Here is a 12454-nt window from a genome sequence, read left to right as displayed (position 1 = left end):
GAGTTTTGATTGATTGTTTTATTTCTGGATCAAAAACACATAAAACGATAATCCAAAAGGATGACATGCAAAAGTGTAAAGCTTATTTCCAGCATGGTCCTTGGTGTTACACATAAAACAACTAAACAAGAGGCAGACACAACACAGACCACAAAGACATAAGAAAAGCAAAACAGAGTTAAAAACTATCTAAAATATCGTATTCCATAAAATCTGCTTAACCTGTCTTTTAAAAATTCCGCTAGATGATACGAGTTGAGTAGCAGTAGGTAAGCCATTCCATGCCATGATCCCAGTATAAAAGAAAGAATATTTACCTGCATTATTCACTTTAGGTACTACGCAGGAACGAATGCTAGCCCTGGTGTTATGCCTATGCTGTGTGTGGACCATGTTTATGTTGGCATGATTGAGTGCTGTTTCTTATGCTCATCTTGATTTCTGGCTTGATATTTGTCCCACATGAACGACACCATGGCCACTTATGTCATCTGTCAATGCACTCTGAGAATGTAGAAATCTTACTTGACAGAGATGAAATCCTTCAGGTGGGTGGAGACTCCAAGAAGCTTGCAGTGGTTAGTGACATAGCTGATGTTAGTCAGGACGATTTTCTTCTTATACATTTTTCCCACTTCGAAATCCTAAAACAGACAATTTCTTGTAATATGCTGTATTCAAATTATGTCATCAAAAGTTGAATAATCAAAAATCAACTATTGAATAGACTCAGGTAGTTTTGAAAAAGGAAAAATGCAGTTCATTGGCATTCATCCATTGTCTCAAAGACATAAATTCTTGTTTCTATAAAACCAGTAGTTTGGTACCTTGAAGATGATGATCTCTGGTTTACTGAGGAATGGCGGCCCTCTCAACTCTTTTCCATGAACTTTTTTAACAATCACGTTTAGGTTTCCACTGGAAATTGCAGGTTGTTCCTGCTTTACTTCTGTCTGCACTGACATAGCTTTTTCATCCTGAAGCTTCTGTAACTGCATGGAAAGAAACAGCTGGTGAAGTCATTATAAATGGTATCTTATCCTCAGTTGATAACAGCTATTATTACTTGATAACTGTACACGAGTAACAGGAAAACAAAAAAAACATTGAGGTTCGACAACAAGCTGCTTCAGAATGAATGTGACGTAGTCAGATGGTGTGGAACTACATGAGTTTAAAACTTGAAAAAGTGTTAAATGTATCACCACGTGGCCCTGCTTCACCTTTTGTGGTGATGCCATTTTATCCCTGCTCTATTTTTCTGTATTGTGAAGCATTTTCTATCATCCTTCTCCCCCTCATTAATCATCTGATTAGCTCTATTGCATTGCTGTGCTCATGTAATGCAGTGGCCATTACCGTGTCGAGAAGTAGCCTTTGATGGGGGCCTGAGTCTGATCTGTATGTTATGAGGAGAGATCACTTCCACTCGAATAGGTACTTGCTCAGAGCTTTGAGCTGCAGCCCCACGTTCGCTCTGAGGCCTCAAAGGCACCAGCACAATGAGAAGTGATGCCTGTCGCCCCACATTTCATGTGTGTCGGGGGGGCTGGATGAGGCCGAGAGCCAACGCACCTCCATGACAGTGAGCTGGAAACATTTCAGATTCATATTTAAGGAAAGTGAGAATTGGTGCTTCCACTGTGGTGCAACCCGATGGCAATATGATGGAGTTTGATGTATAGATATGTTGAGAGATATGAAGATAACAATATTGGCTTTGGCTTTTTCAAATGTTTATACTCAGACTGCATTAGAAAGTACAAAATACCTACATGCACTCAGTGTATTGTATGCTTATGTATTAGGATTACCAACACGTTCACACATAACCCTTCTACTGTGAGTAATTTGCAAAATCCCTGTGACCCTTTCACCTGACTCTAATTGGACCTTTTGATCTGTATTGATTGGACCATGGTGCTTATGGTGATTATTATCTTTTTTCATCTTCATCACTGATATTAGCAGTTTGAGCTGAAACAGTGATGAAGAGTTTTAATGGATGGATTAATGTGGTTCAGCCAGGGCTCATTTTGCAGGAATTGTTAATGTAGCAGCAGCCTGGGTTGGCTTGCTAGATACAGACCTGCAGGCAATAAGTGAAGTCAAACCTCCAACAAGTGATCATATTATTTTCTATGGATCACATGTTCTGAAGACAGATACTTTTGGTTCTCACCTAAATACCTTCATCCAGCCCACATACCGCCTGGAATGATAGCACTGGGGTGGTCTGGTCCTGTTTGCCAGACCTGATCCACAAGCACACCATAGAATGGCCACATGGGAACCAAATAAGATCAGAAGTGGCCTGAAATCTGTGTCACAGCTAATTTCTATTCTATTATTCTGGTGGGCTCGATCTGGCTCAGACTTGCGCCAGTTTTAAATCTTACTTTTAGACATACTTCTGTAACACATGTTGTCTTTTTTTGCTTGCTAGTAATGAGCTTCACATGAAAGATGTGGATGTTCCCACTCCTGATCCTATCCCCACTAATGAAGGTGCCCTGACCAACTATGGTGCAGGAACACGAATGGAATGCCTCGCTGGCTTCCCATTGCTCACTGTTGTGTGAGCTGGAACTTACTGACAACTTTAAATAGCAACTGGGAGCCATGCGACCTCAACCCCAATTTTCAACCAGCCCGATTAAATTAGTAAACAAGAAATCTGTTGAATCAGCTTTGTTGTTTACACCATATCTGGTATGCAACTTTTTCTAATCACTTAAATACTGTTTTTCAGTGTAATTATTTAATTAACGCGCCTCAGTTTGCAGGTGGGGAATTCATCTGGTGAAAATTATGCAATAAGCACATCCACGGAAAAATGATGTGCCTGCTGTGAATGGGACATGATTTATGAGTGTTTTAATTTTAGCAGCTTGCAGGGATTTGCTTTTAGTTGGCAGTGGTTGTTCTTTTGCTGCACCTTGCTGTTCTGGTCCCAAAGCCCAGAGAACTCAGGCTCAGCCAGGCTTTCAGTAAGACTCTGGTGGCCCACTTCCTTGTACATGGTCTCCTCCAGGTCCTCAGCATCAGAGGAAGCTGATGATGAGCTGCTGCTGTCACTGACTTCTCTTAACTGCTGGATAAATGCACATGCAGATCGGATCGTAAGTATTAAAGTGCACTTGTTTTCTTTACAAGGTTATTTCTCAAATGTCGTCTCAGATGTAATGAACCGCTCACTATTGTGGCTCTCTCCTCAGTGGCTGATTGGGGGCTGGGATCCAGGTAGTGCAGGAGCTTCTCTCTTGCCCTCCCCAGAGACGGGAAGCTGTCAGTGGTTGAGGGTTTAGGCAGCACTGCCTGGTGTCTCTTTCTCCTATTTACCAGCTGTTCCTCCTCAAGTATTTTTGCAGCAATCGCCACTCTCTTTGACTTCTGCCTCTCTGCAAATTCCCTGAGAAGGGCAAATCAACAACATTGCATTATACTGAAACGCGGTCATGTATTCCTCAGCACACAGCGAGAGAAAACACCCACACACTGCTGCATGGAGTGGGAGTAGAGGACACGCATGTGGGAGCGGAGAGGAGAGGAAAGGAGAGGAGAGGACATACTCTTGTTTTCGTTCTATCTCCTCTAGTTGTTTCTGTTGGTACATATGCTTGAAACTGTTGATGCCCTGGGCCTGCAGGGATTCTCTCAGTTGTCTCTGTTGCTGCTCTTTCTTCTGGGCGTTTGCTTTAGCTTTTCTTTGTTGGACCCGTAAGCTCTCCTAAAAAAAAGAAGGAAAATCACACCAGATTAATGAGGGAATAATCAAGAGCTGATCATTTCAATCATTTGATGTACCTGTTGGTTGTTGAATCGAACAGCAATCGAAAAACAGCACTGAGTGATATGATGATAGCATTGCAAGATCACGATGATGAGCGCATAAGTGCCTCCTGCAATAGCCTCCACGGCGCGGAGCTGAATTCACCATATTAAGGGATCCGAGGGGGTGTAGTAATGACAATAAAATGAAAATGTGGTTTCTGCTTAACATCTCTCCTCGCCAGGAGAAAATCAGAGTGGATGGTATAAGTACTTTCATGTCCTAATGGCTTTCTATGTATGATGATTTGCTTTGGCTTCCTAATCCAGCTGACCAAATGTTACAGTCTGGTTTGAATGCAACAATTGTAATTTTTACAGTAATGTAATGTGCAATGTACAGTTCACATAAACACAGACATCACTGCAATTTTATCAAGTCAAGCTATTACTTCCAACTTTCTTATGCATATGGCACATCTCCCATTAAAGACACTGGCATTCCTACTGTAAAAACAACAGGGGCCAGCTGGTGCCATGGGGGAGAGAAAACTGCGTACAAATTAGTAATTTGAACGCCCTTCGTCTCAACCTCCCCAATGTTAGTCACTAAAACTACAAAAGCCCCTCTTTAGACCCAGTGTTTGGTTTGCTGGTTCTCGTTCTCCCTCTGTAGATATAATACAGACACTTATATCTCTACATTGGCTACCAGCTCGCACAAGAGCTGGTTTCAAAATCAATCTTCAGCATCTATAGTGCTTTAAATACACTCACTCCCTCATATATTTCCAGCCATATTTCTCCATACATTCCATCACATCCTTTACCTTTCCTTGATGCCAATTGCTTTACTGACTAACTATTTATGTGGTCGATATTTTCAAATTCAGACAGAAAACACATCTATTATCTGCTCATCATGATCTCACCTGACTCACCCCACCCTTGTAGTCTTATCAACACCATCCCCTGTGTATTTGTGTGTGTAGTTGTACATGTAATAATGTAATTTTTTCAATTTTTTTTCCCTCTCTCTGATATTTTTTCAGACTTGCAAAGTGAGAGACTCTCCAGGTGATATGCACTTTAAATAAACTGAAGTTGAAGTTGAACAGGTTCATTCTAAGGTAAAGAAAACACATGGATTCTTAGTTTCAGGTCAGATTATACACAGATACATAATAATTTCTGCCAATAGATGCCCCTAAATCTTATACACTGGACCTTTAAAGTTGTCAAGCCATGGACAATGTTACTTAAATCAAATCTTCAGTTAAGATACAGTTATATTGTGATTATGGAGGAGGTTGGTGGAAATACTACTGCTATTTTTATAATTCTAAACAACATTCTAACACGGGTTAATTATTTAAGTTAAATAAGTTACTTATTTGGAAGAACTGTTAATTTTAAGTGTCATTCCCAACTCATCAAATACCGACGCTTTGGGATTGTAGGACGGGTCGGCCACCATTAAAAGGTTAAAATCTGAAAATAATATACAGTGTCAGTCAAACATACGTTTAACTATACAGCTACACAAGTGCGTGTTTTGTCTATATACTCACAATGTACTTACATTGTCATTTTAGCACAAATCAAATGAGGCATGTCTTTAAAGCTTTATAAGCATATAATGTATCTTTAAATGTGGTTTGTACTTAAAATGTTGTTCACTTATGCACTTAGGAGCGATCTTATGTTGCACCATGCAGCTTTAAAAAGTGTTAATAATACATAGCACTACAGCCTATGTATCTCATCGCTGCTAAAACAACTACCATAATGCTACAGGATCAGCATGGGAGGGTGCCGTTGCTTACTTGGGTGGCTGCTATGTTTGATTTGAGGGACTTGACAGCCTGTATCCTCTTTTCCAGTAACTCTCTGTTCTGCTGCTCCCTCTCAGCCTCTTGCTGGTGCATCCTGAATTAAACGAGGACAATCACAAAGCAGGTGAACACTCACACACAGCAGAGAGAGGAAAGAAAATCTGCAATTACTACTTGGGCTTGAAATTTACAGGAGCTGAGCAACATTGAAGGTAATTATAACTCAGAGCGTTGCTTTATTCTCTCTAACCACAAGTCTCTGAGCTGTCACACCATAAGTCCTGTTTCATTTATAAGAACTTCTACCTGTCATTCAATTAATGATTTAGATGCAAATTGTACTATAACAACACAGATTTTTACATAAACACGATTTTGGAGAAACAAAACTCGCCAGGAATGGCGAGCAGATAAAGAAATCAGACAGTAGCAGAAACAAACCACAATGAGAGTGATTAAACAAAAAATTCTAATTGAAAAATGAAAATAGAAAGAAATCAACAACCTTTGCAGGTCTAGGAAAGACTAGATGTATGTAATCCTCTGATTGGCTTATAGTTTTGGCTTTTACAAGACAATAACTTTGAATACTTAAAAATACTTAAAAATTTAAGTCAATCGAAGGTAAAATGGTGCTCAATGGCACAGAGGAATAATATACAGTACATTAGGCTTTACCGTCTCAGGGAAAACTTATTAGTAGGATAATTTCATTGTTGGTTTTCGGTTCTTAAAAGGTTCTACAGCAAGCAAACAACTATTTGTTTTATTAAGATATAGTGGAATAGTGGCTTCTTGACCAGAGAATGAAGTCTCACTTCCCCAGTCACACAACTGGATGTGAACACAATGTTACACATATGGGTAGGCATGATACCGATATTATGAATTTGTTTTGCAAATGTTGAAAACGCTTGATGTCGTTGAATGTTGTATATGGCACCTTTAATGTCTCTTGTATTTACGAGACACTTGGCAACAAAGACATGTTTACGGGGAGACCTCTCAAAGTCACACAAGCCCACTGTCACCCTTGACTCATATAGACAAGAACAAAACCTGAAGTTACTGTACAAGACACCGTTTTTCATAGTTTGCATTATTTGACTAATATCATGAAAAATAACGAATCACTTTTTTCTGCTCAGATGAGCTTGTAGTGGAAGCCGTATTCCTGTCTTAATTGGCTAAACATCTGATTACCTTTTAATGGTCTCTTTTAAGTGCTTGGCAGCCATCTTGCGGCTCACCTGGCCCACTTCAATGTTCTTCTGACGTTCATTCACTTCTTTCATCAGCATGGCTGCCTGTTTACTATCAGAACAAAATCACTTATAAATACAATATATCAGTCTTTGCATGGCTATTTAAGGTTCATACAACTGGCCTGTTGTTCATACAACAATAAAAAATACAACAATTTTTTGACAAAAAATACTCACAGGGGAGTTATGTTGCATTGAAAATGAATAGTTCACTGTCTTTTACTATGTGCCTATAAGTGGTATTTCTCCTAAATATGATGTTACATTTTCTACTTACACCGAGATCAATAATTCTCATATTTGTGTGCATCACAGAGGAGTACCACACATAGAAGAACAAGGCAGCATGAATGGAAAAAGATGCTTGTTTTCCCTACTCCCTGAGACGCTGCATCTTGAGCTGCAGGTTCTGGCCGGCTTTCCTCTCCTGCTGAATCCTTGTCGCTGCCTTCTGCGCCTTCAGGACCCGGAAGACCCGCTCCTCCTCCTGCACCTCCTGCTGGAGCGAAGAGAACCTGCCAAGCTCCACCGCCACCTCACTCAACTCCAGTCTGAGGAGCAAAGATGTAGAATGAGAAGCATTTGGATGGAAATTAGAGATAAAGGTGCTGGCTGATGGTGTTTATTATCTACTGTAGCAGAGGTAAAATGGGGCTTTGAAGCACAATTAAGATTCTGCTCTAAACAGGCAATATTCAGCGTTGGAGAAAAATTCAGAATTCAGAAATGTCAGAATATTAATATTTACAATATTACTAAGGTAATAATACAAAAGTCCACAGAACACTGTTTGAAGCTAGAAAGGTGGCAGGGTCCACCAAATATTAACAAAGTAAAACAGTATGAAACTGTGCTGTCCTTGAAGGTCAGTTTGTTTAGTCAGTTGTTCAGTCACAAAATCAAAGACGGTTTGTTTATTTAGCTTGTTCAGGCATAAAGGAATGTTTCTCTTCGGATGAAGATTTTTTCCCCCAAAACTAAATAGTGCACATTTAAATAGACCATTAAAAAGACAACATTTTCCTTTGAAAACATTTAATCCCTTACAGCAGAATGAGTTGGGATTCCTTTTAGGTTTAACAAAACAAGCAAACTGCCCTCGACCACACTGGAAAGATTTTGTAACCTAAGTCCAACATTTACAAAAGCAAAGTTCCTCTTGCGTATCAAACTCCTGGGATATTAGCATGCCATAATTGCTTGCTTGGCAGCAAAAGCCTTCCAGCAAAGACGACTGTTTACAGCATATATTACCGCGATGCATAACTAAAAAGAGAAAAGCGAGAAAAAACAAGAGGGGCTGCACTAATGTGGGCGAGTTGTTGAGATGCTGAAGTACAACAAGTTTGAGAAATAGATCCATGGGTTTTAAAGTTTATCAGGTGCCTGAACACTGCACAGCGACTTGTACTTCTATTAAGCAGGATGCAGCTAGTTGGCAAATACTTTGTTTCTGGATGATGTCACGTTTCTTGCAGCAAAAGTTTCTGCAAATTAGTCTTTTTTCCTGCATCTGTGTTTGTGGCGCCAGTGTCAATACAGTATTCTCATTAAAATAAATGAGGGGGCTTCGTTTTTCCCCACAGTACTAATGGCTGTCAGAACATGACTGTGTTGAGTGTCAAACCGTTTTCCACTCTGACTCACTCTTGTTGCTTCAGATCAGTGTTGATGTGGCCCTCCAGCTCCTCCTCACTCTGCAGCCTTTGACACAGATGCTTATGCTGGGATCGCAAACGAAACACTGCCACACTGCAGAGGAGGATAAACACAGATTCACAGGGGATGGACAAAAAGGAAATGTCTCATATACCAGTCAGTGTTTGTTACTTTTTTGAGCTCACCTGTTTTCTGCTGCTTTTTGTCGCTTGATCTCGTTCTCCAAGTCATCCCTCTGCTTCACCAAACACTCAATGTTCTGACGGCAGAGTTTAAGCTCTTCTCTGGAAAATATAAATATTAGATAACAGAGACACGTTCAAGTGTTGACATAGAGAAGACATCCCAGATCAAAACTAATAAGCAGGAACATTTTCAGGTTTTTTAAGGAGCAACCTCTTCAGAGCATCAGGCTAATAGATTTTATTGGACTTACAACAACAAAGGCAAGTTTATCATGTCAGCTAACAAGGTAATCTATTGAAAATATTGAAAAGCTGAGAGTGGACACACACATTTCAACAGTTTTAATCGCCCAATGTTCTTTCTGCAGTAAAATGGTCACACTGCAATCTCTGACTGAGGGAAAAGACTGTCATAAAGAGAAAATCATGGCACATGCTACAGTAAAAGCTGCAGGTTGGTTAAAAGCCAGGTGTGCTTGGGTTCCATTAAACTCATGTTTGATTGGAGTGCAGTGCCACCCCATCCTGACCTTTGATGTTTTATGCTAAAGGGAAATGGAAGACGTTTTTTTCGCCAGGGGGCTGCATCACAGTTCATCGGGTGCTTAATGGCTCGCAATGCAGACAAATAAAAAAGGAGGAAGGAAAGTGAGATAGAGGACATTATGGGAAATGTTCTTTCTACAGCTGAAATAATTTTACTGCAAATTGCTGAATCAATTGGTACAGAGATGATTGGCCAAGTGTGAAGAGGCCAAGCGGGGGAAGACCTTAGAAAGTGGAATAACACTATAACGGAAATGATAGTGGTAAGAGTTTTTCCTTGCCAATGCAACGACCTATGACAAAAAGACACTTGTGTTTCTGTATTCCTACTAATAAAATGAACCAAATAATTTTACTTTACGTGTACAGGTTTCAAACGAGTCTAGAAAGGCAAAAGGATCGCTGTCCAGGTTAAGGAGCTACTGTGGCTCTAGAGGTCTGTTGGTTGCCAGATCCAGACCTGGCTTTCAGCACGTCATGCTCCTTCTGTCGGTGAAAGCAGTCCAGCTGGTCCAGGTTTCGTCTCAGCTTGAACATCCGCGCTGTCGCGGCATAACTCCTTTTCCCACCATTGTCGGCGGCAACTGAAGGGTTACGATCACCATCACCATCACCATCATCGTCGTCCTCTCTTTGGGCAAAGCAAAATTACATTTTTAGAAAGCTTACATGTTTAATGCAACATTTAAACTATTCACTATGTATGTATAGAGAATTATTCCACTATAATTCCTGGAGGTGTTTATACTGAGGCTTAACGGTGTAGAAAGCATGAGTAATTAAATTTAGCTTTGTTATTTTCTATTAAATTATCTTACTGAGTATCGCATTAAGTCACACTGACTTTGTGGTTCCAAATAGTAAGTGGGAGATAACAGGATTAGGGATTAATACATGGGCATTTGTATTTTATTTTACTAATATTATGTGATTCACAGAAAACCAAGAAACACCCACTCATACAAATCCTCTAACCACGCCAAATCAGGGGGAAGGGCTGGCTCATCATCGTTAAAGGTCTCCAGGCCTGGACCATCTCCTGAAATATATACGATACAACCATTAACTGAGGATATCCCAGTCTTTTCAAACAACCAAGGTAAAACAGATGTTATATATTTGTGTGATTATGAATTAAAGAGAGGAAGTAGCAGTAGCTACCGTCTGCTTGTCACTCACCCTCACTGTCCTCATCAGTGCTGAGGTGGACACGCAGCTGTCCACAGCTGTCTGACGCCACATCAAATGGACGTTCCCCGTCTTCGACATCCATTTTTACCTAATTAATAACACAGGCGCACATTATCAAACAAACCTATAGGCTGTATGCAGTTTTTTTTGCTGAATCGTTTAAAGCCACACACATTGACAAAATGTGAACGTCAGCACTTGTCACAATTGCTTTGGTCTCACGAGTCGAAATTTAATTCTAAAATGTTGTCTGGTGAATTCGTTGTACTCCGATTCGAAGAGTGGCTGTCAGGGAATTTCAGAAAACCTTAAGCCGTATTTTTTTCTGTGACACTGCCAACGTGTAAGGCAATATGCAATAAGCAGATAACTGAATGCAATTTGGCGTGTCGTTAAAATGGGTTAGCTTGGGAAACTACAAAGCTTCGCAACTAATGCACATTAAACGCTGAATGCAGGCTGTGACATGTTTGAAGTTTATACATGAATACATTTAGCAACCATTACCGAGCCGTTACCTCGCTTAGCTAAGCGTTGCCTCTCCTGACACGATATCTTCTCAAAGATACTTCTCCTCACTGCAGAAGTTAACGTTACTCCGCCATGTTTGTTAGTGTTTCCAAGGAGACGGCACGCAGGGGGAGGGGCCCCGGCGGCCCGCGAGACGCTTGTCATCTGAACTTGCAACTGAAAGCACGTGCAGGCTGCGTCCGAAATCACTCACTACTGGTGATGAAGTGGATCCATAATGGCGTCGTTCCTCTTGTGGTTATGATCAACAAGGTGTGCCAAACCTCATCACCCAAGCAGTTTTAACAAGTGAGTGGCAGGCAGAGTGCTTGGATTTAGTGCTAAAGCAGGGAAGTCATTTAAAATCAGTTTCTGGTGTTGAATTAATGACGCAGACACTTGAAACGCACAGAATCAGGGGTCCTCTGTGACTCTCTCACTGTTGTCAGTCTAATTTCCCCAAACTTACACTGTTTTATTTCTTTGGACTGATCTCAGTCAAGCTGCACTCAGCAGAAAACATCTCAGCCTGTTCAGAGAGAAAGATAAATCTGTGAGTTATGCAAAATCTTTTCTCAAGCATGCAAGATACTGTATGTCCCTATCTGATTTACACTGGGAGGGTACATTAATTTATACTTGATCAGTATTGCACCGGCACAGAGGGCTTTTTACTGGGAAGATTATCTTTCATATGACATCATAAAGCTTTCATTCGATTCATGGTACCGCAGAAGAAGAATTCAGATGTGGAGTGTGCGTCCTACAGTAGAACATATTGAAATCTTGCGATACAGGAATATGTTGTATTGCCACGGGGAGAATTAATAAATAAATAGCACTGTATGAGCGTGTAATGTAGGATGTGGGGCAGGTTTTGTCTGAGAGATGAAGGCAGAGCAAAATAACTGCGAGGGGAAACAAAGACTCCAGCTGACAAAGAGTGGATCAACAGGAGGAAAACAGAGTGAGCAGAGAGAGATGGAGAAAGAGGCAGTGGTGGACAGTAACGGAGTAAATTTACTTGAGTAGTGTACTTAAGTACATATCCAGAGGATTTTTCCAGACAAAACAGTCTGGAGTGAAGTATTGGGTCGGAGTAGTTCGTAGCTCGTTTCCTCACGTTATGTCAACTTGGGGCAGTCAGCTGTACCAGACTCCCTTTAGGAATAGTTTATGGGCGCTCACCACCAAACTGTCCCTTTTAGAGAATACATACAATGATGTCACAAAAGACTTTGACTTAATACATAATTCATCTTTAGTTAACAGTTTCACTTTTAACTAACAATGAAACATGTTATAAACCATTTATCAAGCTATTGTAAAGGTTAACACATCAGCATCAGTTGGAACTTCATGGAGGGAGGCTGCCAAGCCAGAGGCCACAGTTTGACTCAGCGTTTCAACATTTGTAAGGGTCACACCACCAGATATTTTTAGGGCAAATTTCAAGCCGTGCTTGTAATGGCCAAAACAGGTATTTTAAATC

General features: G+C 40.5%; 1 protein-coding gene across 6 annotated transcripts in view; it reads right to left on the bottom strand.

Annotated features, from left to right (window-relative positions):
- Nucleotides 1-11112, bottom strand: part of cfap74 (cilia and flagella associated protein 74) — a 56901-nt gene extending 45789 nt beyond the window's left edge. For 4 of the 6 annotated variants that reach the window (XM_030422371.1, XM_030422372.1, XM_030422373.1 and 1 more), the window contains exons 1-14: nucleotides 10971-11112; nucleotides 10441-10540; nucleotides 10219-10300; nucleotides 9722-9892; nucleotides 8716-8814; nucleotides 8519-8623; nucleotides 7249-7422; nucleotides 6810-6920; nucleotides 5598-5700; nucleotides 3573-3730; nucleotides 3199-3412; nucleotides 2939-3094; nucleotides 828-992; nucleotides 526-644 (exon numbers count right to left, since the gene is read on the bottom strand). In XM_030422371.1, coding sequence (XP_030278231.1) covers nucleotides 526-644; nucleotides 828-992; nucleotides 2939-3094; nucleotides 3199-3412; nucleotides 3573-3730; nucleotides 5598-5700; nucleotides 6810-6920; nucleotides 7249-7422; nucleotides 8519-8623; nucleotides 8716-8814; nucleotides 9722-9892; nucleotides 10219-10300; nucleotides 10441-10534 — 1751 coding nt within the window. In that variant the 5' untranslated portion in view covers nucleotides 10535-10540; nucleotides 10971-11112. The remainder of the gene's footprint in view (nucleotides 1-525; nucleotides 645-827; nucleotides 993-2938; nucleotides 3095-3198; nucleotides 3413-3572; nucleotides 3731-5597; nucleotides 5701-6809; nucleotides 6921-7248; nucleotides 7423-8518; nucleotides 8624-8715; nucleotides 8815-9721; nucleotides 9893-10218; nucleotides 10301-10440; nucleotides 10541-10970) is intronic. The other 2 variants (XM_030422375.1, XM_030422377.1) reach the window with 1 other exon arrangement.
- Between the last annotated feature and the right edge of the window lie 1342 nt (nucleotides 11113-12454).

Source organism: Sparus aurata, chromosome 7 (genome assembly GCF_900880675.1).
Source record: "Sparus aurata chromosome 7, fSpaAur1.1, whole genome shotgun sequence".
Taxonomy (NCBI): Eukaryota; Metazoa; Chordata; class Actinopteri; order Spariformes; family Sparidae; genus Sparus; species Sparus aurata.
The sequence above is the reverse complement of the archived record's forward strand: the minus strand, read 5'-3'. Positions and strand labels throughout refer to the sequence as shown.